At 35.8% G+C, this 26,825-nt stretch overlaps 1 protein-coding gene across 3 annotated transcripts in view; it reads left to right on the forward strand.

Moving 5' to 3' along the window:
• Positions 1 to 26,825, forward strand: part of UGGT2 (UDP-glucose glycoprotein glucosyltransferase 2) — a 184,242-nt gene that overhangs the window by 46,058 nt on the left and 111,359 nt on the right. For 2 of the 3 annotated variants that reach the window (XM_077855168.1, XM_077855166.1), the window contains exons 6-10: positions 2,238 to 2,334; positions 5,362 to 5,434; positions 7,521 to 7,621; positions 11,606 to 11,705; positions 14,038 to 14,113. In XM_077855168.1, the coding sequence (XP_077711294.1) occupies positions 2,238 to 2,334; positions 5,362 to 5,434; positions 7,521 to 7,621; positions 11,606 to 11,705; positions 14,038 to 14,113 (447 nt within the window). The remainder of the gene's footprint in view (positions 1 to 2,237; positions 2,335 to 5,361; positions 5,435 to 7,520; positions 7,622 to 11,605; positions 11,706 to 14,037; positions 14,114 to 26,825) is intronic. The other variant, XM_077855167.1, reaches the window with a different exon arrangement.

The following is a 26,825-nucleotide window of genomic DNA, read 5'->3' on the forward strand; positions in this document are numbered from 1 at the left end:
ATTGTCTAGACCTATCAAATCATTATGTCTTACACTTTAAAGTAATACAGTGTTTATGTCAATTATATCAGGGTAGGAATGGAAGTGGGAGATCAAATTACTGTTTATCTTTTTAAATATGTCTCCCAAGTGATTCTAATGTACCCTACACGAGAGGATGCTCATCTATTGAGAATTAGTGTCCCAAGTTATTTTTTGGAGTATGTGACCATTAAATATACTATGAAATCATACTAGCTGACTGTCACTTTGTCACATCAAATTATAACCTTTTTAATGAATGATATATTGTACATTCAAAAGAGTTATATTTTAAATCTAGTCAACATGTAATTCTAATAAAATGGAGTTGCTTATGCTGCCTTTGGAACAGATGCCTTTTTATGGGGAGAGAAGAAATAGAAAAATGAAGAAAGATTCTTCTCACTGGTTGATTTAGCCTATGAGCATTTTTGGTTTGCAAATCCAAACTTATTAGACTACAGTTCACATTTTATATTAATACATTTTCAAATGGAGACAGTAAATATGAATTTAATAAACATTTATTTCTGAGGAGCTAATATTTCAGAATTGATAATGGAAATTGGTTTTGTGAAATTATATTTCTTTTACGGACTGTAACAAAATATGTAGATTTGGAGCTTTGATTTGCTTCTCTACCTGCTGATTGTCTTTTTAGTGGATAGTCAAGATGCATTTTTAAATTGACCTGTTTGAAAGTGAAAACTCTAAAATATTTTCAACTTTTTCAGATGACCATAATTATAAGCAACCCAGTCTCCTCATGCTATTTTTCATTATAGCATGTGCCTGAGAAATTAGCAAATTACATTTTCATGTGGGTGGCAGTGTTAAATATGTCTCTGTATATCTGAAATTAATTTTTATATCATCTTATTTGGAAATAGAACAGCCCAGGAATAGTCACTCTGGACATATTTTTAAGGTTGTAGTGGACGGGGGCGGGGGACAAGTTAGGAAAGAAGAGAGTAAAAAGAGTAATACACTATTGAGGCTCTCCTTCCCTCCAGTCTTTACCTCTTCTCTATCATGTAGGATTGCAAAACTGCCCTCTTGCAAACTTGAGTAAGCAGAGGTGCACAGAATGTTCAGGAATGTTTCCTGGGCACTAGGTTAAACTGTTTCCTAAGCCATGAAAGGATGTGCCAAATGATGATGATTGTAGCAGAACTGAAAAGAATTTCACGCTGGAAGCTTGAAAGAACCTTAGACATCCTCTAAAAATATTATGTATATTTATCCAGGTTGCTTACCATTTGAAAAAATGTGGTGAGTTCTCTTCCTTGATGGGGTAATCTTTAGAAGTACATTTTGTATTTGCCCATTACAGAAAGGAGAAAATTAGATATTAAAATTCTGATCATCAGTACTGGAGACAATTCCATTTTAGGCAATTTTTGCCCTTGTTGCAAGATTAGATACTGATTTTTGGCATTTGGTATATTTTAATCATTGAGAAACTTGAAGAAAAACTTAATCAGGTTGTTCAAAACTGCAATTTTTTTTTTAATGTCTTTTACCTCTTCTCTTCAGTATCACTTTTGGTAACACTAGTTCTACATCTAGATAATTAGCAAGTGAATAGCATTTGCTGGATAGCAAATCTTGTGTAGTTCACTGTGAAAGGTTTTATTTATTTATTTATAGGTTCACAGTTTTATTGAAACTTGATTATATTGGAGCCTCTGTTCATTAACTCATAGGAGAAATGGGGAAATTACCATAGTATAACAAAAAGGACAGGTATTTCTTCTTTGAAAAAGAAAATTGAGGGATCCCTGGGTGGCGCAGCGGTTTGGCGCCTGCCTTTGGCCCAGGGCGCGATCCTGGAGACCCGGGATCGAATCCCACATCGGGCTCCCGGTGCATGGAGCCTGCTTCTCCCTCTGCCTGTGTCTCTGCCTCTCTCTCTCTGTGACTATCATAAATAAATAAAATCTTTAAAAAAAAAAAAAAAAAAAGAAAAAGAAAATTGAAACATTAGAGCCATGACAAGGTTTTTAGAAAGTAAGGACATGGTAATCAACCAAATTCTGGGTCCTTGATATACTATCTAGAGTATAAATAGCCCCCAAATAATAATATTTCACAGTGATTAAAAAAAGATATTAATAATTTACCCTAATGTCCTAATACACAAATGTGCTGAATTTAAAAGAAGTTGTTTAACAAAATATTTTCTCTTTTTTAAAAACTAAATTGTGTTGGAACAGAAACCAGTCTCACAGAAAATGTACTTATCTGGCTACGGTGTGGAGCTAGCAATTAAAAGTACAGAATACAAAGCTTTGGATGATACCCAAGTCAAAAGTAAGTTTACTGTCTGTGCTTGAGTGGAATAAAAATTGGCAGGCTTGCGTACTTTTAAGAAAACTTAATGACTATAGTCTTACACATGTTAATTTGAAGCTGGAGATGGAGTAGACCTGTTTCTCCTTAGTTTAGAATTTGATTTTAATCTGAAAGAAATATATTTGATATTGTGCTCTCAAGAACTTCTTTAAATTGGAAAAAGCATCTTGTTTTGCTTTATCTGGTGACTCCCCATTCATTTTCAGCAATAAATAAAAAATGGTAACCTATGCAAGGCAGGCTGAGGCAGTAGATGAGGCTGGTCATAGCTGTAGGGACAGCCAGGAGTGCCCAGCCAGTCCAGCCTGGGGATAGGGGTGAGGTTGGGGGACTGGCAGTAATGGGGGGTGTCAGTGTGGGTCAGTGTCTCAGAAAGTTATTGGCAACACGCAGTCTTAGGAAGCTTTGTCTCATGTATTTATGATAAAGTTAGGATGCTGCTGCTGCTCTTGAAGTAGGATGGGGAGAGGCCTATAAATTGCTAGTTTAGATGAAGTGGATTGATTAGATCTGTGATCTGCAAACCCCTGTCTGTCTGTGGTTATGCACTAACTGCATGCTTTAGGTAAAGGACTGAGGAGACCTGAAGAAACTAGTTTTCAGATTCTTATGAAAATTTTTTATTACCTGGTTCATCCAAAATTTATTTATACATGATTCTTGGTTAAGAGTTACCTTTTTTTTTTTTTTTTTTTTTTAAGATTTACTTATTTATTTGAGAGAGAGCACGAGTTCAAGGGGAGGGGTAGAGGGAGAGGATCTCAAGCTGACGCCAGGCTGAGCTGAGAGGGGAGCCCCACGTGGGGCTCAAACCGAGGACCTCAAGACCATGACCTGGGCTGCGATCAGGTCAGACGCCCAAAAGACTGAGCCACCCAGGAGGTTAAGAGTTTTTAATTCATTCTTTTATATGCTCTCCTCTGTGGCTTCTGCTTTAACTTTATTTTTCTATTCAGGATCTAGTCCTAAAGGCTTTGCTCTGATCACAGACCTAGCCCTGGCCACTCCTCCTGAAAGTGCTTCAAATAAAGATCTGTATTACTGTAAAGTCCTGCCAGTTACTGCTTCTCTTTCTCTCTTTCTGTCTCTCATAACTAGATATATAAAATCTTAAAAAATATATAAAAAATTAAAAAGCAGGGGGGATCCCTGGGTGGCTTAGCGGTTTAGCGCCTGCCTTCGACCCGGGCGTGATCCCGGAATCCCGGGATCGAGTCCCACATTGGGCTCCCTGCATGGAGGCTGCTTCTCCCTCTGCCTGTGTCTCTGCCCCCCCCCCCATAAATAGATAAATAAAATCTTTAAAAAAAAAAAAAAGTCCTGCCAGTTAGAGTTACTGGAATTATATAGTGTGAGTAATAACATTCAGATTTTGTGTATTTCTATATAGCTTATACGCAGCTTTACAGTGCTGTGTAATGTATCTAATTGTCATGATAGTAACATAAAGCATTTTCTAGCTATACTTGAGCTTGGAATTTTCTTTTAAAAAGTCAGGTGAAAAAAAATGTAAAAAGACAAGTCATGACATGTGATCTATATTCCACACTAAATTCTGCCTTCACCCACTAACGTATGTTTGGAATAGATCTTTTCTCCATTCTAGTTGCCACTCTTTTATTCAGTTCTGTTTTTCCCTCCATTTCCGTGCATCAGGCTTCTAACTGGCCTCTCTGATCTTTGGCCTTCTGTTCTGGAGTCCTCCCCACTACCCAAAGTAGATGAATCAGTATCCCTTACGGTGCTTTTGGGTTGGATGCCTTACGATGAAAATCTGACTTTGTGACTCTACTGGTTAAAATCCCTCAGAGGCTCTGCATAACCCCCCCCCCCCTCGTAAATTCCAGGACTGTGGCATTGCAAAGAAAGCTTTTTATACTCCACCCTTTTTCTGCCTTCTCTCTCCCTCTGCCTCTCATTTGTACCCTCTGGTTCTTCAGCACTAATGTACCGTACAGAATGATGTTCTGTTCCCTGGATGCCTCCATGTTTGGCTTCATTTTAAGCCTTTATGACCTCTTTAGAGTACTTCTGTCCCTTAGCATCTGCTGTTCCCTCTGCCTGAAACCTTCCTCCTTTTTCCCACTCTTCTCCCATCAAAGGCCTACTAATCTTTTAAAACTCCTATCTGGCCATCAGTACTTCTGAGATGGCTGGCTGTCTTGCTGCTTTGTCAAGAGTGATTTTTCCTCTTTTCTATATTCCATATATTCTGTGCTTTCTTTCATAAAGTTTTACACACTATATTAAAATTGTCTATTTGTCTCTCCACCAAGTGGCATTTGTGTCTTTTGTGTCTCTCTTCTTCATGTGTGTCTGGCAGGAATCAGACATCATAGCAAGCAGCCTGATGAAAGGATAAAAGGGGGAGAAGGAAGACTGGATCAGGGCACCCAGGGCTTTTAGCTATAGTACTGTGGGTGTGAGCCTTCAGAGGAGAGAGGGAAGGGGAGCGTACTGGAGGGTCCCTGGCGCACTTGGAGAGTTACCCCAGGCTGTAAGGGCTCATGAGTTCTTGTGGTCCCAAGTACCTTTTACCACCCTGTATGTTATTTGTTGAGTAGAGGAGAGGTGAGAAGGAAGGGAAATGACAGTAACATGTTATGTTCTTTTTAGTGTCTTTCTAAAGATTTTCTGTCTTTAAAGCATTGGAAACATGCAAGCATGCCTATATTTGTTAGGGCTTGGAGTGCTTGCTTGGATTGAGAGCTAAAGAATTTGTTGCAGCCACCTTGGTTTATCATTCTGGTTATAAAATAGAATTTGACTGTGAAATAATCTATAAAGCATTGGTTAAATATTTAATGACCCAGGCCTGTTTAAAAAGAGAGCACACTCAGAAATACAAGTATGCGCATGTACATGTAGTGGTGGGCTGGTCCATGAAAGAAAAACAAGGTAAAACGAAGAATTTATAGCATTCTAATTTTTGACAACCTAGTTCTTTCCCAGTCTGAAAATATTTTGTTTTTGTTTCTGAAACAGCAGTGACCAATGCTACTATAAAGGATGAGATTGAGATAAATGAAGTTCAAGGATTTCTCTTCCAGAAACTAAAGTGAGTCTGAATTGAAATGAAGTGGCATTGCGGTGCTCTTAAGTTTGTTTTTGAAGGAACTCAGTATGCTGTGCTGGTGTCTGTTTTATGTTCTTGTAATGTACCTGTAATTGGTTTTATTTATTACAGAAATAATACATGGTTAATGCAAAACACAATAGTAAAATAATCATAATTTTCACAGTATGATGAGTTTGATTAGAAAAATAGGAATTGGAAATAATCAAAGTTATCTTTGTCAAAAAACAAAAAAATTATAGAATCTTTTACTGGCCTACTGGGTTAGGAAAATTATGGTTAGTATTGGATCATTAGCATGAAATAAGATTTTTGTGCCTCAAAAGAAAAAATATTTTCTTAAATTTCTGTATGCAGACTGTCATATTAAAAACCTTTTAACATCTGGTCTTAATTTCATATACATGTATAAGTAAATGTTCAGAAATTAAAGTTGTATCCACCCCCTTTTTTTCCTTGCATCACTGATTGAAGACCAAGAATAGGATGGTTGGTGAGTGCTCTCTGAATATTCACGTATGGGGATTGTTGTCATTTTATGTGCTTTCCCTTATTTACAAGAAGGAAAATTTGTGGTTTCATTACAAAGGCAAAATTAGTTAAAGGTAAAGGATAGTTTTTATTAATAGCTTTAATTTTTGCTTGATATTCTAAGTATTATAAAGGACACTAAGGTCAGTTCTCTGGTGCAGAGATACTGTTACAGAGCAAGAGAACATTTTTGGAAACTGTGCTAATTTAATTGATACAGATGACAGAGTTATATTTCTAAAGTAAATTGACCCAGTGGCATACTAGTGGCCTTAGGAATGTAATGTATAAAACAGATTCGTTCCAAGTAAAGTATTTATTTAGTAGATAGCAATACATTTTTATTCCATTGTCAACTGTCTCAAAATCTTGGAATCCACAGTTTTCTTTAATTATTTTTTAAACATACCTTTTTATTGGAATAAATTGTACATCCTACAGAAAGCCTTTGGAGCCCTGGGATATTAGTTTTTAAAAGAGGAAGTACTCAGAATTAGTTCTTACACAGTGACTCAACTGATTTAGACAAAACCCTTTGCTTTGAGATATTATATGAATAATGTATTTTTATCTAGTTACATAAATAATTTTAGCAGTGAAAATTACTAGGATTATAGTTAAATATAAAAACCAACGTATAGCTCTTATAAACTTTATATGTTCTGTAATTTAAAATATTGAGAAAGGAGGAGTTAATTGAATTCAGTTGTAGTCAGTCTTGATTCATTTTTAAAATGTGGTTCCATGTAATAAAATTGTGTATCAGCACTGTGTTTACTGTTAATTATAAGATTAATGCATTTCCATGTATATGGTTCTGTATATTTTTTATTTAGCATTTTAAAATCGTTTCTCTTTACTGTTGAAAATAATGTGTTTTGTAAGTTGTGTTGGTGGTAAAGTTTTTTTAAGAGAATTCTTTTTAAATCTGAAATGGCACGTATCTTGATTTCATGAGAGAAGAAAGAAGCTACAGTTGAGATTCTGTATGTAGTAAAATGTCATTCCTGCTACATGATTATATTGCAGTCTCAAAAAAGATACCAGGGTGTGTTTAACATTAGGCAAAATGATCCTATTGAAGATTTTTATAAGTTTCAAAGATGGAACTTTTCAGAAGTAAATCCTAAGATTGTATAGGAAGCATCGATGTTTTCCTTATAAAATAGTTTTGTTTTAAATTATAAAAGCAAAGCTTGTAATTTATCAAATGCTAAAAGGTATAGAACATAATAAAAGCTAATAATTCTGCCCTAACCCTTGGGTCCCTTCTAGTTAATGTTAACATGTTAACAATCAAGAGTATATCCCTCTAGATTTGGTTTTATTTTGTTTTATATATTGAAAAAAGTATAAAATTAAAGAAAAAGTGCATATACACATCTCTTTTTTTTAAGTTCTGTGGACATAGCTGCATCATGCTGTATTATCCTGGTGAACAGTTAGTTTATATCTAATTATTTGAAAGAGTTAATTTCAAAATTATACTGCTTGTAGTAGGTGACAATAATTAACATAACTTAATATTCTAATACAGAGAAAGATATTCAGATCTTAGAGATAATCTGACAGCATTCCAAAAATACCTGATTGAGAGTAACAAAGAAATGACGCCTTTGAAAGTCTGGGAACTACAAGGTATACTATTTTGATCTACTTTCATGTAGCATTTTGGTAACCTATCTCTGTTCTGTTAAATAAACTGTATATAACATGATGTAAGTTATTTCATAAATAATAATTACTGATGTGAATTTTTGTGGAAATTGATACTTAACTAAAAAGCATCAAGCAAATCATACTTTTATGTTTAAAAGAGTTAAAATCACATAAAGTGTAGCTGTTTAATATTATCTAATCATTTTTAAAGTGTTCACTGATTTGTCTTCTAGGTTCATTTCAAGTATAAAATCACATCTCAAGGAGTGTCTAACATTGATCAAAAATCCTGACTAGTCAGTCAGGAAGTCAGAACTAAATGTTACTAGTTTTCTTCTGTTTAAAATTTTGATCTTGATAGACCATTGCATATTTCACTGTTAGCTTAGAACAGCCTTTGTGCTAACCTCCTGTAAGCAGATATTTTGTGATCAAAATTTAGTTTGAACTGTAAGACCTTTTCAATTTGTAATTTCCTTTTTTATTACTTGTAATTTTTAGTTGGTTTGAGGGGACATCATTTTCCTGTGTAACCCATAACTCCTGTCACATCTCTCATCAACTTTTTATTAACAGCCTATTGGGATAGTTGGCATACAGCTCACCCCTTTAAAATGTATGATTCAATGGGTTTTAGTATATTTTCTGAACTTTTTAATTGCCAGCATAGTCAGTTTTAGAGTATTTTCAATACCCTGAAAAGAAAACGTACCCATTAATAGTCACTCCCCGCTTTTTCCCAATTTCTCCAACTGTTGTAGGCAAGCACTATTCTACTTTCTTCTTCAGAATGTTATCTGAGGAACCCATAATTTAGAATATACAATTGCAGACGATAATTGTAGGTGATAGGGCATTTGAAAGGCTGATCAACAGAAGATGTGCACAGTCAGCTTAGTTTTAATCATCCAGCTGATGACTGTGTAAGGTAGATTGATTGGACTAGAAACAGGAACTCTGGTTAGGACATCGCTGGAATAATGTGGTGCGAGATTGCATTGTGACTGTGGTAGACAGCCTAGAAAGGAAGGCTGGAGATGGGAGGAGGCAAAGATGGCTTGAAGGTTTCCATCTTTGAGCCTTAATAGAATATAAAACATGTTAGTGTGCTTTGGGGTTGAAGATGGAGTTCAAGAAGAATGAGACTGATGTTAAAAGGACCGCTTAAGTTGACTGTGACATCCTTAAATGACAAGGTCCACTAGCACTAGTGGAGTGAACATAAAGTCTGTAGGCTAAAAGGAGAGGATTGAAAAAGCTGAACATCTTAGCATAAAGGCTTAAAAAGGAAGAGGAGCTAACCGGTAGTGTAGAGTGACCAATCAGTACATGATTGGTGCTGCAGCTCACCCAGGGGTGGAAAGTAGAGCCAGTGAAGATGATGTGGGGAATGATGAGAAATAGAGAGCACCTTATATAGAAGCCAAACAAAGTAGATTTCCAAGACAGAGAAAGTAAGCAATACCTTTTTATTGATTTCCATTTATCGAGTATTCATTAATATTTAGTGAAGTATTTGCGTATCAGGTAAATTTTTTTGGTGAGAACATTTAACTTCTACTCTCTTAGCAAATTTCAATTATGTAGTACAGTGTTATCAACTCTAGTCACCACGGTATATGTTAGATTCCCAAACCCTCAGGATACCTAGGTGGCTCAGTGGTTGAGCATCTGTCTTTGGCTCAGGGCATGATCCTGGGGTCCTGGGATCGAGGCCTGCATTGGGCTCCCTGTAGGGAGCCTGCTTCTCCCTCTGCCTGTCTCTTCCTCTGTCTCTCATATGAATAAATAAAATCTTTTTAAAAAAATAGATTCTCAGACCCTCTTCATCTTATAGCTAAAAATGTATACACTTTTACCAACCTCTTCCCTCCATCCAGCCCCAGGCAGCAACTTTTCTACTCTATACGAGTTCGAATTTTTTTTTTAGATTTTTCATATAAGCAACACTGTGTAGTATTTGCCTTTCTCTGTTCTCACTTAGCATAATGTCCTTCAGGTTCACCATGTTGTTACAAATGGCAGAACTTTCATTCTTTTTAATGCTGAATAATATCCCATTGTATGTATATACCACATTTTCTCTCTGCATTCACTCAGCCACAGACATTTAGATTGTTTCCACCTTGGCTATCATGAGCAATGCTGCAATGAATGTGGGAGTGTCTCTTTGAAAGCCTGATTTCATTTCCTTTGGATATATACCCACAAGTGGGATTGCTGGATCATATGAGGGTTTTAGTTTTAATTTCTTGAGGAATCACTGTAATGTTTTCTGTAGTTGCTACACCGGTTTATATGAGTTCCTTGCATATTGTGGTTATTAACCCCTTATCAGATATATGATTTGCAAATATTTTCTCCCATTCTATAGCTTTTTCATTTTGTTGATTATTTCCTTGGTGTCCAGAAGCTTTGTAGTATGATATAGTCCCACTAGTTCATTTTCCTGCCTTTGGTTTTGGTGTCAAATCCAAAAAATCATTGCTAAGACTAATGTCAAGGAGCCTACCCTTATAATTTCTTTCAGAATTAGTGGATTCAGGTCTTAAATTTGAATCTAACCCATTTTGAGTTGATTTTTGTGTATTGTGTAAGTAAGATAGTGGTCTGTTTTCATTCTTTTGCATGTGAATGCCCAGTTTTTCCTGACACCATTTATTGACTAGAAAGTGAGTATATTTTCTTTGCAGGAAGTGATCCTCTTGCGAATAGATCTTAGTAAGATTAGCCTTGAAAAATGGCTATTGTGTTTAGCAATTAGGAGATATTAATGAGTACTGATGCTGGAGCTGGAAACATGCTAGAGTAGATTGTGGAAATGCTATTTAAAGTTACTCAGCTAGAATGTGATACAGAGCTGGAACTGAACCTTGATCATTAGGCTCTCTATCCCATGGGAAGTTGTGCTAAGAACATCTCTTCCTAAGCTTTGACTCCAACCCAATTTACCACACTGAGAACGTGGAAATAAAACTAGCCACGTTATGCTAAACTGGTTATTTTACTAGTATGTTGTGAGCTGGGATTCTACCCATGGTGAAATATTAAAGAGAAACAGTATGTTTCACTCTTTGGTAACGAACATAGTTCAGGTTTAAAATCTTGTCAGGGGGATCCCTGGGTGGCTCAGCGGTTTGGCACCTGCCTTTGGCCCAGGGCACGATCCTGGAGTCCTGGGATCGAGTCCCACGTCAGGCTCCCGGCATGGAGCCTGCTTCTCCCTCCTGTGTCTCTTCCCCACCCACCCCCCTCTCTCTATCATAAATAAATAAAGAAACTCTATGTCTATCATAAATAAATAAATACATCTTTAAAAAATATTAAAAAATAAATAAAATCTTGTCAGACTCTTGACAAGGTAAACGAGACCAAGTAAGATTACTTACTTACAGCTACAGCATCCAACATACTGGAGACTGACTACATAAGCCAGTTTTCTTTCCAAAGAACTGTAGTATCGGGCAAATACTAAGTCTAAGATTTTTTTTATTATAGCATAAAGGTAAAACATGTTGAAAGAGAAAGTGAATGTTGATATATACTGAGTTGAACACATTGGATCTTAAAGTTCTTTCCAGAACAGGCTCTTCAAAGCTCTTTTTTTCCTTTTGTTGTTATTATCAAACTTTTTGTTGCATGTTTTATTCAACCTTAGAAAAAAATAGCTTTGCATCAGCATTTCTTTTCCTGTATCTCTTTTTGAAGCTCTACTGTAATTTGTGGAAAACAATACATATTAAATGATAATTAGTCCTTCATAAAAGTGTAAAACTTAACCTTATTTGGACATAAGTGATAGCCTTCCATTTAAAACTTTTGAAGAATATTAAGTATAAGAGTGTTAACATGTCTTATTTATAAATACATGGCAAGAAATGTTGACTAAATTATTTAAATTACATGGAAAACCTATAAAGATCTGACATTATGCTAGATTCCTTAATTATGTTTTTTTCCCAGATCTTAGTTTTCAGGCAGCTTCTCAAATAATGTCCACTCCAGTTTATGATGCCATAAAATTAATGAAAGACATTTCACAGAACTTCCCCGTAAAAGCCAGGTATGTTAAAGTTCATTGCTTTGAGTATAACCAGAACTCTTTCCATTAAATAAATTTTATGAAAATAGCTGATTTCATTTTAACATAGTGATATCAATTAATTCTGCTATATGATATAGTGTTAATGAAATCAGGGTATTTTTTTAATCTGTATGTTGGTTTTTTTTTTTATCAGAGGAAAATACTGGCTTGTCCATACGTGTGTATACTGCAAGATAGAACTCTTACATTAGAGTCAAATAGAAAGGAAAAATAATTTATTAAAATTATTTAAACATAAACAGTGATACGGAAATCCAGGATAAAACTTGTTTAAGTAATGAATAATGATGGAATATTTTTCTCTTTTCTAGGTAGGGGTGATGAAAAGTATTATTCTAAATAGATTTATGCCCAGAGTATGAGTAGCTCATGTTCTTCTCTTCCTTTCAGATTCTAAATAGGTAGTAATGTCTTGTTTATGGAATATTTTGTGGAATGCTTTTTTGTCAGTAGGATACCTAATCAAATTGCTTCCAGAAGTAATGATTTTATATTAAACCTATTTTGTAGTGCAATAGATAATACATCTGCATGTGTAAAAGTAATCATAGTTTTACAAAATAACAAAAGTCTTAGGCATTTATAGTCTGGTTAGGAATGACAGGATATAAAATTATAAGCAACCAGTGAAATAAAAAATAAGTTAGCTTATATCGAAGATTCAGAGCATGTGATAAGGGCATCAGTGTTATTCTGAAGGGAACTGGAGAGCATCTCTACACTGGCCACATCATAGCCTGTGGGTGATTGTTAGGCCTCTCCTTGTCTCATACACTATTTTGTACATTTATCCACAGTACTCATTACTGAATTTTAAATCTAGATATTCTTTCCTTTGTAAGATAAATAGTACATAGTTGGCCACAAGATCACAAGAACCTTTCCATGGGACCCTGAAAATAGGTTTGTCAACTTATTTACAGATTAAAAATTAATATATTGATGTGACTCTTTGTGTTAATTTTAAACAGCCAAGAATTTGAGAAGTCAGTATTTATATACTAAAATAGAAATATGCACGTATATATAAATATTTAGATACACTGCTGTTTCTGAAATTACTAGATCAAATACAAATAAAATAACTCCAGTGTTAGGAAGACCATTTATTCACTCTTTTGACAGTAAGTCAGTTGTAATTCAGGGATCTGTTGCTAAACTCTGCTCTTAGTTTGTGGTTGGTCATTAAAAATATTGCAAACTGTGCTGACACTGCTAAGTTGGCTAACTTATAAGCTTGAGCATATTGTTAAAGCCACCTGATAGACAATCAGTAAATGATAAAATATTTGCCAAATGAATGAAAAATTTGTATTATCAAAGTATCCATTGTAATTTCTCCCAAATGCCCAAATTTTAGGAGATATCACATACTTATGAGTTGTTTTAAGGTACACCTTTCTGCTCACGTTTTACTTTAAAACAGAACTTTTCATTAACAGTCTTTTAATTTTTCAATCATTTTGTTTGCATAAAATTAACAAATGTGTAACTAATTTTGCTAGGAGTTATCAAGTCAAATAAATGTGGTTAATAGACTTGTTAAAAAACATCTCTGTTTTTAAATTATAGGGGAGTTATAAGTTCTTCAAGAGTGAGTATATGAAGTCAGTATTAGAGCCATTTAGACCTTGCATACTTTGGTAGAGGTCCCAGGTTAACCAAAATCTTTGTGTACAAGAATTCTGAAAATTGCCCATTTGCATTGACATATATCATGATACTGGTATATGATATGATATATCATGATATCATATATATCATATATATCATGATATATCATGATATCATATATATCATATATATCATGATATATCATGATACTGACATATATCATTTCATATGAACTTTCTCTATATGGGCCAAATAGCACAAAATAGCGTTTTCCATCAAGTATATTTGAAAAGTAAGTGTCTAGTAATAAGTTTTGATAGTACTTATTACTGCATGCATACAGTTAGTGTAGATGAGCTTTTTTTAAAATTAAGTTTTTATTTTAATTCCAGCGTAATTAACATACAGTGTTGTATTAGTTTCAGATGTACAATATAATGATTCAGCAATTCTGTATATCACCCAGAGTGTACATGAGTTCTTGACAGTCTGTAATCCATCTAAATTGAACACCCTTGTCAAATGAAAGCCATGGTACCAGTTGTCAAATCGGCCATATGGAAATGTATACTTTTTGGTCATGAAGCATTTCAAGTTTTTAGATTCTTATCTAGACTATTATATTTCACTGAATTAAAGATTAGTCCTAAACATTAGGAAAAATTAATTATATCAGTATTTATTTTCCCAGATCTCTGACCAGAATTGCTGTAAATCAACTTATGAGGGAGGAAATACAGGAAAATCAAAAGGTTTGTTTGAAGTTTTTCTTAATTACTACACTATCGCTATTTTAGACTTTCTGGATCTTCATTTTTCATACGAAAACAAAAATGATAATTTGTGCTTTTTTTGGTTATTACAATAGTTTGGGTTTTTCCATTTTTAGATTGTCTACTTTATATAGCCTACAATCTGTGATTCTAGCCAATCTTTCCTAACATATGTTTTGTTTAATTTCTTCATTCACCCTGTACTCTAGACCTTCTGTCCACATAGTATGGTTTTCTTTATAAGATAAAGAATAGGGCAGCCCAGGTGGCTCAGCCGTTTAGCGTCGCCTTCAGTCCGGGGCGTGAGCTTGGGAGACCCGAGATCGAGTCCCATGTCAGGCTCCCTGCATGGAGCCTGCTTCTCCCTCTGCCTATGTCTCTGCCTCTCTCTCTCTCTCTCTCTCATGAATAAATAAAACCTTTAAGTAAAAAAAAAAAGAATAAAGCTATGAGTTAACAGTTATAACTATGTTTCTCATATTTGGTTTGCTTTAAAAGCTTATGAGGCTTGAGTCAGGTTTGGACCACTGGAACATTGTTAGAATCCTATGGCATATAGGTCACAATTGATCAGTAATTTGGTAAGATTCTGCCAATTGGTCTATTAAATTACCTTAAGAATCCAAATGAGGGGGTATCCCTGGGTGGCTCAGCAGTTTAGCACCTGCCTTTGGCCCAGGGCGTGATTCTGGAGTCCCGGGATCAAGTCCCACATCGGGCTCCCTGCATGAAGCCTGCTTCTCCCTCTGCCTGTGTCTCTGCCTCCTCTCTCTCTCTCTCTCTCTCTCATGAATAAATAAATACAATCTTTACAAAAAAAAAAAAAAAAAAAGAATCCAAATGATCCTAGCTGTCTGTGTTAGTATTTGTGAAGTGCTTAGGACACTGCCCAACTTAATGACATAGGACTGCCTTGGCTTTAAGAATTATAACCAGATGCACAGGGCCCTGAACAGTAGGATTTTGTTTTTCTCCCATAAAAAAAGTCTCAAAGTAGGTGGTTACAGACATGATTTTCTTCTTCTATGGCTATGGAATGGCTGCCACAGCTCTAGACTTCTTATTGTGTTCAAAGCAGAAAGGGGCAGGAAGATGGTATTAGCCACATTCATCCTCTCTAAAGCCTTCCAGGAATACTTGAACAGACTACTTCATCTTACTGACCAGAATTTTGCCATGTGGCTAGCTATCTCTTGCTTCAAGAGCTGCCAGAAAAGTCATGTTCTTTTCTAGTAATTGAGGCAAGCAAAGGAGAAGTGGGTTACCTTAGCCAGCCAACAGTGCCTGTCCCACAAGACAGAAATAGTTCTTGACAGTCTGTAATCCATAGACGTCAGCTCTTCTGATGACGACCAGCAACTCCAACAGTAATAGTGAAGAAGTAGATGCCTTGTTCATGCCTAGAGCCTGGGTGTTGGGTGCCATCATTTAGCTTCCATGTGAAGGATATTTTTTGCCTCGCTGACCACCTAACAAATTATTTTTATCCTCCAAAACTAGCTGTAGTATTACTCTTCCCTGCAATTTTCCTAGTGGGTCTTACCATTCTTGGAACAAAGTGGATTGTTTTTAAATGAAAGTTCCTGTATTCACAGTGAATTTTGTTTGAATAATGCACCTGCAGTAGGAAAAGAAGAAAGGATAGCGAAGAAAAGGGAGGAAAAATGAAGGAAGCTAGAATATGAGTGGCTTCACCCAGTCTGCTCATTTAGCTGTCCAAAGTGGGTGCTGTGGCCATCAGAGCTTTTCTCCAAGTAGTGATTTTGGGTTGAAAGGCTGGAGGACCTTATGATGTTAAAAAAGAATACAATGGGGATGAAAGAGAGGTCATTGGAAGATCTGAAGGCCCAGATCTCTGCATTGGAAAATTTCATAGGTAGACAAGTGCAATGGCCTGACCATAGGGTGATGACCAAAGCTGGCTACTGAAGCAGTATGGAAGTGAAAGGTGATAGAATTGAGGGAATCAGTAAACTCTGAATCTGAAGGCTTGAATGAATATGGTGCCTGGTATGGCACATTTTCCCTCAGAAGCATTTGTTGAAAAAAAAAAAAAAAACATTTGTTGAATTGAAAACTGTTGAATTTTAAAATGTTATCTGTAATACATTCAGTGTTTAGCAACAGTTTTTTAAATGTTATGTGTATATTATAACAGTTATTAATATCCTAATTTATAAAATGAAATCCTGTGATTTCTGTTGGGCCACAGAGTTGGTAGAGAACCAGAATTTTTGCTCTGATACATAGTTCCTTCCTGATAAATTTCATAAGCACTCTGAGTTTGTTCAAGGGCCAGGCATCTTGCCAGGTGATTAGAAAGCAAAGATATTCAAGGAAATTAAGAAATCTGATCTTGTTTCATTTCTTCTCAAAATTCTTGACTGCTATTTTCAGAAGAATAACATGAAATTTAGAGAAATGCATTTAATAAAACCAGGTAGGATAGGAAGAATCTAGTGTAGACTGTCAGGTCTTCTATGAAAACCAACAGAAAACCTGTTGACCAAGCAAAGCTGATTTTAATAACTTACTGCAGTAGGGGAGAACACCACTTTGGTAGAATCTTACTCTCAAAAGAAGGATGCTATAGTAGATTACTTAGAGGTTCTATGGCTTCTGTTCAAGTGGTTTGAGTTGGGTCTTTCAAGATAGGGGGAATTATTTGGGATTGGATGGAATTTGTAACCCAGTAGTTTAGGATTGGTCAACACAAAAGTGATGGTTTTGATGAGCAAACTTATAAGCAAGCTCTTTGCCAAGATTAGGTAACTGTTCAGATTTGCAAACCAGACTGTTTTGCAGATCTATTCTAGATCTGCCTGGAACAATTTGTTTGCAAGAATTTCCTGAAGCAAATGGTTATTTATTCATTTATAGCTTTATCTTCCTGGGCAAGAATTTCCTGTAATAGTTAAGTGACATCGGCTCAGGTTATCTCCCTTCTCAGTCCCAGTAATTGAGCTGTAATGACATAGGTGGTCTCATTTCCTTCTAGGAAGGCAAGAGATAACTCAAGAAATAGACAGTAGCTAGCTGGAAAAGTGGGAGACACAGTATTAGTTTCTCTATAATATTTAATGACCAAAAGGTATGATATTGCTCGTAGATAGAAAGTCATAGGGAAGGACTGTTTAAAAATTTAAGATCATTGATTGATACATTTGCAGAGGTAAAACATGAAATACTGATATGGATTATGTTCTTATGTTCTTGTTCACAAATATTCACTTCCTTCTGATGTTGATTGTTGCCCTGTCACTTCTTGCTTTAGCTAATATTAAATGAACAGATGCACACATCCATGCAAGCAGAAGCTTTGTGGTTCATTTGCCTTTTTACTTCTGCTCTCTATCACGAGGCATGTCCCTCATAGAGGCTGCTCTCCTGGTCTGTTGCCTGAAATGAAAAAAGCCCTGGATTAGAACCAAAGATGACTTGAAGGTATGGATATCTGATATGAGCAAGAAGCAAATGTTTCCTCTAGTAAGCCACTGAGATTTGGGAATTCTTTATATCAAAAACTTGGTCACAGTAATATCAATTATATTAAATTCCACATGTTACTTTCCCATTTGCTAAATTGTATTTTATCTTATGCTCTTAAAACTATAAAACAATGTTTCTATGTTTGAAAAAAATTCAGAATAATTTCTGTTGCTCTATGAAACTATGATTATAGGGCTGTTAGTAGAACTGAAGGGATAAAATAGCTAGAGAAATAAGAAAGAACAGGCGGAAGTTCTGGATTTAGTTCCTGGTACTCACTTTGAGAAAATCATCATCTTCAAACTTCTTCTGTAAAATGTACTTATATGATTCAGATTAGAATCATCTGTGAGCATATTTTGTAAATATTTACAACTGCAAGATGACAGAACCTAGTGGTAATGTAGTCAAAATGACAAGTTTAAGGTTATAATAATTATTATTATGTAATAATTACAGAAAATACAGAAATATAATTATTACAGAAAGAGTTATCCTAATATTACATTTAAAAAGATCTGTTATTTACATTACCTAGGATTAACATTATCTGCAATCTTAGTATTTGCTGTGTTTCCTCATGTTTTTAGGAATTATTTGGGTCTTTTGAATTTTAATATCTTTATTATTTGTGGAATTCAGCATTTTATTATCAACTTAGCTAGGGAGGTTGGATTTGGCTAATTTTATTTAGTTCTATCATATTTTGAATTAAAGCTGGCCTAAGCTGACATTTTGTTGTTAAGAATATAGTGATTGGTTCCAATAGGAAGATGGCTGCAGCCCAATTCAAAATAGTCCCATTTATTCTCCTAAAAATCATACATAGAAACAAGAAGAATGAAACAACATTTTCAGCAAAACTAGCAGAAGGGAAAAACCTTAAACTCTAAATTTTGTGTGTGGTCAAAAATGTCCAGCCCCAATAGAACGGAAGCATAAAGCTACAATCGTGTGGCAGAGGAAAAGTGGAATGTGGCAGACATCCCAGAATTACAGCCCCAGAAATCATCAGCAAGTACTCACCCTTAGAGGAGAGGACTCCACTCAGTTGGAACACAACATGGGCTGGTGAAACTAAAATAGGAGAGGGCATGTCTGCCGGGGGAGGTGGAGAGAGGAGTCATGCAAAGTGCATGGAAGTGACAGATATAAGAAAACCTAGGGAAAAAAAAGAGAGAGAGAGAGAGAAAAGAAGAAAGAAAAGAAAAGAAAAGAAAAAAGAAAAGAAAAGAAAGAAAACCTAGCTAGTTAGAGGGGGACAGCTCATCCAGGAGATAACTGTAGCATCCTTTGGTGGCAAAGAGAAGAAGTGCCCAGTCATAAGAGCCTTTGAGCCAAGTTAATATTTGAGAATCTAAAGAAGACTGTCTCCATTGGGTAACCCAGCTTAAACTGTCGATCGCTATAAGGAAACTTCATGCCAGGAAACCTGGAAGGCTAGTTTTGCCTCTTTTACTCTAAAACAATCTCCCCTGCTAATGTCTGGTGCAAGAAAATATATGTGATTCAGATAATGCTTAATCAGAAAGGTAGAACTACATTCATCTAAAGAACTCGCTGTAAAGATGGAGAGGAGGAGCAGAACTATAGATGAAGAAACTTCACTAAGCAGAGAAAGATTGCAACACAACATTAAGCTCATCAAGCTTGATAAGCTAAGGAAGCTGAGAAAGCAACACATGATGCAGAAATTCAGTGACTCACTGTGAAGATCGGCCGGGAAGAGGGGGTGATGACCAGATGCCAGAGGATGTGAAGTCAGTACTGGAAGGATTTTATGAAGATATTCAAAGTAGCCATTTCAGAAATAAAAATCAAAATTACAAATGGCACAAGGCAGAATTGACCTTATAGAAAACACAGTAGAAGACATAGTGTATAGAATTAAGAAATGCAAAGAAATTAAAACAAAAATAGAAAGGATTCAAGAAAAATGGTAAGTAAAAGGCAGGTAAAGGAAATCCAACATTCCTGTAGTGGAATCTCTGAAATGGACAGAGCAAATGTTTAAAATTTTAATTAGACAACTTTCTGAGATAAAAGACTTGAACCCACATTATTGAAAGGGTACACTATAACTGGGAAAATTGATCAAGAGTCATCAAAACAAAGGCTATAGGAAAAAAAATTATTTGTGCATTTAGCAATAAGGATTATAGGGTAAGAGAACCAGATTGGCATCAAATTTTCAAAAACAATATTCAACACCAGGAGACAGTAAAATTCTACCTAGGGGGAATACTCATGGAAAGAAAAGCTGTCCTTCAACTTTACTTTCAGATGGATAGGCATATGCAGGCCACAAAAATGTGGAACAATAAGAATTCAGGGAAAGAGCGCTTTCTGAGGAATTTCTTCTGACCAAATACTAATTGAAGATACTTAAGCAGAATAACTGCCTGGTGGCCATTGAATGAGTTTATTGTACAGCTAAACAGAAATGTGGGTGAGGGAAAGAGTTATTATGTGGTATGTAAATAGCACGTGCTCTGACATGATACAATATTGCAACTAATACAGGTAGTGAGGGAGGTAGAAAATAGAATAAACTTGCTGATTACTTTCACTGAGGTACTTGGGAATCAGCAGATTGGATTAAAGCTGAAAAATCCAGCGGTGGAAGCCTAAACATACTTAAAAGTACATAGTTAATTACTAATGAGTAGAGAAAGGTTGGGCTATGCAAAAGGAGAGGCAACAGGAAGACTGAAAATAAATTTTCAAAATAGGATATTGACAACCAAGCAACGTTATCAATGTGTTAGGTCTTACAGGGATATAATAGATTTTGTTTCTTGATAATAGAGAAAATATACGTTTTCTCAAGTTTTTATGAAGTGGCAAAAAAATTCTAGAAAGTAGATATGACAGAAAAGAATTCTCTTATCCCAGTGCAGTCAAACTAGAAGTTGATAACAAAATCAGGAGAAAGGGCTTATTCGCTGGGAAATTAAAACTATTTACCCTTAAGTAGAAGAAAAAATAAAATGCACATCAAAATTGCATTATATTTTTATAAGTAGGCTCTATGCCCATCACAGGGCCTAAACTCATGACCCTGAGATCAAGACCTGAGTTGAGATCGAGTAGACATTTAACTGACTGAGCCACTCAGGTGCTCAAAATTGCAGTATTTCTTGATGATGTTTAAAAACAAACTACTAGGGGATCCCTGGGTGGCTCAGTGGTTTAGCGCCTGCCTTTGACCCAGGGCGTGATCCTGGAGTCCCGGGATCGAGTCCCACATCAGGCTCCCTGCATGGAGCCTGCTTCTCCCTCTGCCTATGTTTCTGCCTCTCTCTCTCTCTCTCTCTCTCTCTCTCAGTCTGTGTCTCTCATGAATAAATAAATAAAATATTAAGAAAATAATAAAAATTAAAAAAATAAAAACAAACTACTAGAATCTTTGGGGCACAAAACAAAGTTCAGAGAAAAGCCTTAAAATATTAGATCAGTAAAAATGAAAGAATAAAAATAAAATTAATACAGGATCTAAAAGGTGAAGAAAAGAGCAATAAATAAAACCAAAAGAAAGAAGAAATTAATAAAGGTTAAAAATTAATACATTAAAAGATGAAAACAGTAAAACTAATAAATTAAAAGGATAATAAATCATAATCAAATGAAGTTTAAGGAATGCAAGGCTGGTTCAATATTAAGAAATCTGTTCATATAATTATACAATTAGATATTAGTTATAAAGTAGCATGACTATCTCCATAGATGTGGAAAAGCATTTTCTACAATTCAAGACCTTTCTGATCGTAATAAAATAAATTTTCAAAGAAATCATAAGGGAATCAGTGATACCTTTTAAAAATGTGATTAAAAGTGTGTATATGTGTATTTGTGTGTATCTTGGCTTAAAAACCAGCATCTTACTAGAGGAAAAGTACTAGGGGCACATTCACCAAAATCAGGAACAGGACGAGGCTCATTATTGGCACTGTAATTCATTATTGTTTTAGCTCTTAGCCAACATTATTAGTCAAGAGAAATGTATTAGAAATGTAAATACTGGGGGAAATGAGGTGTAAGAGAATCAGCTAAAAAAATCCAAAAACTGGAGATAACAAAGGTATGTTAGTCTACTCAGGCTGCCACAGACTGGGTGGCTTCAAGAAAAAGTTATTTTCTCATAGTCTGGGAGCCTGGAAGTCCCAGATGGTGCTCTTGGCAGATTCTGTTTCTGGTAAGAGCTCTCTCCCCACTTGTAGACAGCCACTTTCAGCCACTTTCACAGCACTTTCTTGCTGTGTCTTCACATGGCCTTCCTCTATGCATATGAAGTGCACTACCCTCATGACTTCATTTTACCCTATTTGCATCCCTTAAGTCTATCTCTAAATACAGTCACATTGGTGGTTAGGGCTTCAGTATTTGAACTTGGAGAGGGACATGTGTTACTCCACAACAAAAGATAATAAGTTATATGATTTTAATATATATATTTATATATATATTTATATTTGTTTCTGCTATATATATATATATATATATATATATATATATATATATATATCAATAGGCTCCATATATTGCAAACAGCTAGTTAGAAGATGTAAGAAAGAATAGATCCATTTATAATAGCAACAGAAATAGCATTTAGTAATAAACTTATTAGCAAGTATATAAAGCCTATATAAGGAAGAAATTGAAACAATCCTTATGGGTGTGTTAAAAGACATCCATGTTCTTATGTTGGAAGATTACAACAAAGTCAATTCTAAGTTAATTTATAGATACAATCAGAATCTAATAAAAATACCAAGAGCTCCTTTTTTTCTGATACTTGATGAATCTAACAATTCATGTGGAAAAAGTAGGCAAAGAATCATAGCCAGGAATACTCTGAAAAATTATGAACGGTAGGGACCTACCCCAGGAGGGCACCAGCACAAACTGTTCATGCCGTCATGCAGTGTCACTCTTCATCAGTGCTGGCCACTGGCTCCAGCTGCTCAGGACCACTGGGGCCACCACTGCCATCACCTTTTCTACCTCTCTTCCATTTGGAGTCCGTGAAAGAATTTTGAAACAAGCTTTGATTTCAGAGCAAGAAATCTGAATTTAATCAGTAAACTAAATAATCATGGTGTCTGTGATCATCTTGGTTAGCTGTCTGCCTCAGAGCATGCTAGGAGAAAGACAAGGATGGTAATGGCTTTCATGTTATTAATCTTGGCTAAATGCATTTGGACTAGTAGTCCATGTTATCTGCTACCATGTGGGGTATGTATGTGAGTGGTACCTAAAAAACAAAGCAAAACTGGAGTTCCAACCCTAGAGAAGAGGGTGGTGGTGACCAGAAGGCCAGCATTTCCGGAGTGTCCCTTGCAGTGTTTCTGAGCATGGACCAGGCATATACACATCCCGGGTGTATGTCACTGCTGTGGCATCTCATCCATGCACACCAAAGAGTACGATTCCCACACAACATGTAAATGAAAGGTTTATACACAATAAAGAAATAATAGTGGTCATTAAATATGTAGAAAGATGATCTGTCTTCACTCCTTATAAGAAATGTAGATCAGAGTTAAACTGGAACACCAGATTTTGCAAATTCCAAAGTTCAATAGTGCAGGCAGTAAGTCTTTTTGTGAAAGAAAGAGACAACATGATATGTGTTTGTATAAGTTGTTTACATAAAGGAACACTGGAAGGATAAATAAGAAAGAAACTAGGGGGGAAAAAAACCCAATCACCTCTATGGGCCACGAAGGGCTGGGAGACCAGGTGAAAGGCACTGGAATGAGCATGAGAATTCTCTGTGTATGGGTTTTTGTATGGTTTGACTTTGAATGCATGCAGAGATGATTCAGAAAATACGACCGTGCTGAAGTTATATAAGTGAATTTGGTTTGATTTTATTGAGGAGGTAACTGCTTTCACTCCAAAGTATAGTAAATTTCCCTTCAAAGTTCAGAATTTTTTTTAATCAGATATTAATAAACCAAATGCAGGTATTTAAATACAAAATCCAAGTAAAGGATTATACCTAACCTAAATAAAAGCTCATGCCTTTTCTAATTACTTGGAAGGTGTGAAAATTTTAGAATTCTAAAGAAAATCCCTAAATAAGAATATCCTTTCCAAATGTTATTCTGTAAAACTTTTTTTTTAATATTATCTTCTCTCATTAGTCATCCTGGAAAAGAAAATCTCTTACATTAAGATATATCTGACTTCAATTTTTAAATTCAAGATGGATGCAGTTTCAGCTTAGGGGCCTCCAGAGATGTTTATAAACAAATTTACCATTATAAAACTCAGCCAGTCTTCTGAGATCCACTCAGCTGGAATTTTTTTTAGCTTCATATAATGGTCTGGCTCCATTGGTTGTTAAAGAGAGATGTTGCAATGTATTCCCTCCTTTTTTTTTTTTTTTTTTTTTTTTTTGAGGTTCTGTTTCTCATTTGGAATTTGTATTTGTTTCTGCTCAAAGCCAAAGAGTACTTCCAGCTTAAGTCCACTTCAGATAAAAGGTCTCTGTATGTCTTTTGGACCTTAATAATGTTACGAAATTAAGCCTCAAGCTCGAAGATGAAAGAGTCCAGGAATTTTTATTGAAAACTTGTTCTTCCCTCACCAAGATCCAAGGTGAGACAGGCAAGCTTCTGTGGTGTCTCTGCAGTGCATTTTGTTTTTCTAGGTCACCTTTCCTTGTGAGTGTAACACTCATTTGTGTGCACAAGGATATCTCTGATGTTTGTCCTTGCTGTAAGGGGGCCCAAGGCTTTGCCTCCTGTCCAAGATCAACCCTCAAAGCCCCAGTCTCTTTAGGCTACCTAGGAAGCTCAAGATTTCCTTGGGGCACGACCTTCCGTGTTTGCTTATATCCTTAGACTCCTATTCCCACTTCTCTGCCCTTAGATGAAGTCTTTACATTTAAAAACTAAATTATTTATTTAGAGAGCATTAATAATATTTTAATCTAGCATTTTGGTGGGGGTTTTTTTGGTGTTTTTTTTTTTTTGTTTTGTTTTGTTTTGTTTTCAGTAGGAGGATTTCAGGATCTCTGGTTCATTATATTGCTGGAAACTGAAGTCTTAACCTCTTGATTTGCAAAAAAGTTGCCTTAAATCATACACTCAGGGTAATTTTCCAGGATTTAAGGCTTACTCCTCTGAGAGGAATGAGAAAGAATTTGTCAGCACCAGTCTCCAGTAGATAGTAGTAGTTCAGCAATCAAATCCACTAAGTTCAATTGGTTACCCTTTTTTGACTTTCTTCGTTCAAGGTGCTGTGGCTGGCATCAACATTTTTTTTTTTTTAAGATTTTATTTATTTATTCGAGAAACAGAGAGAGAAGCAGACACAGGCAAAGGGAGAAGCAGGCTCCATGCCGGAAGCCCAACATAGGACTTGATCCTGGATTTCCAGGATCACGCTCTGGACCGAAGGTGGCACTAAACTGAGCCACCGGGCTGCCCTGGCATCAACATTCTTGAGGGAATTAGCAATTTAGTATAGATCTGTGTGCTTGATATACTTTCCCCTTATCATTGAGATGCCTGAAATGAATGAGGTGCTGGAGAGAGCTCAAGACAATGTGTATGAGGGTTCAGTGCAAGTTTTGGGAAAACAAGCGATGAGTTCATTAAGCAGCTGTAGATTTTGAAGTTAGAATGAAGATTTATTAGAATAAGTGTTTGATAGAAAGGCAGAGAAATAACTAAAGATAAATCAGAGTTTTACCTGTGAATCTTCTTGTGTTAGAGTTTAATCTCTTGCTAGTATTCAGTATAAATCAAGTGGAAATATGTTCTGTCCTGTTACGAATTTAGTTCTTTCTCTCCCTTCTCTCTATGTCACCTGTTGTAAGTGATAACTATACAGAAAAATTTACCGCTGCCAAGCCTCCTCTGCAGCTCTTCTTGTTAGTTGCTTCACCTGTCTTTCTAGAATAATTTATACAAACTTCTGTTAGGTCATGTATTATGTGGCATCATTAAAATGCATTGTTTTGAAATTGTTTTTCCTTCTAAATGAATTTGCATGCCCTAATAATAGTAATAATAAAAGCTTCGTTTGTCAGTGGTGCATATGTGACTAGACACGGATATATGTCACATTTATACTTTATCACCTGTGAGATGGAAGTAAGTACTCCATTTTCCAGATGAGGAAATGGAGACCTACTGAAGCAAAAAGTAACTTTGTTCAGCTCTTACCACGTCTAAATAGCAAGATTAAGATTTAAAATTAATTTGGGGATGCCTGGGTGGCTCAGTGGTTGAGTGCCTGCCCTTGGCCCAGAGCGTGATCCTGGAGTCTATGGATCGAGTCCCACATCAGGCTCCTTACATGGAGCCTGCTTCTCTGCCTGCCTATGTCTCTGCCTCTCTTTCTGTGTGTGTCTCATGAATAAATAAAATCTTTAAAAATAAATAAATAAATTAATTAATTAATTAATTTGACCCCTTTCACCACTATCTTGATAACTATGCTGTACTGGCAAGAACATTCTATTCTTTACTTTCGTTATTGCTCTAGTGCCTGGAGTGATTTCTAGCTCACAGCAGGTGTTCAGGGAATATTTACCAAATGAAAAAACGGTAAACACTGAAACACTGCTTTAATGGAAGCCTTTATAAATTTAGAGTGATCTTCAACAGATATTTACAAATACACCAAAGTTTTGAGTCTTGAGATATTAAAGAATAAGAGTGTGGCAACTATCAAATTCTAAGTGTGTGTGCACCTACAGACACAATGTATGAGGTAAATAATTGTTATAGAATTAGAACTGTAATATATATTGCAGAACCAAAATATCCAGGTATTTTTATCTCTAACCTATCATGAGATTTCTATCACTTAGCTTAGGGGTGGGCAGGCTACTACCCACATACAGGCCAAATCTGGCCTGCTACCTGTTTTTTAGAAATGAAAGGTTTTTATTTTATTTATTTATTTGTTTATTTGTCTATTTGTTTATTTTTATTTATTCATAGAGACACAGAGAGATAGAGAGGCAGAGACACAGGCAGAGGGAGAAGCAGGCACCATGCAGAGAGCCTGACATGGGACTCCATCCAGGGTCTCCAGGATCACGCCCTGGGCTGCAGGTGGCGCTAAACCGCTGAGCCACCGGGGCTGCCCTAGAAATGAAAGTTTTTTTGGAACATAGTCATGCCTATTTGTTCATATGTTGTCTGGCTGCTTTCACGCCACAAGAATATAGAGTTGAGTA

Source organism: Canis aureus, chromosome 17 (genome assembly GCF_053574225.1).
Source record: "Canis aureus isolate CA01 chromosome 17, VMU_Caureus_v.1.0, whole genome shotgun sequence".
In the NCBI taxonomy this organism is placed as follows: Eukaryota; Metazoa; Chordata; class Mammalia; order Carnivora; family Canidae; genus Canis; species Canis aureus.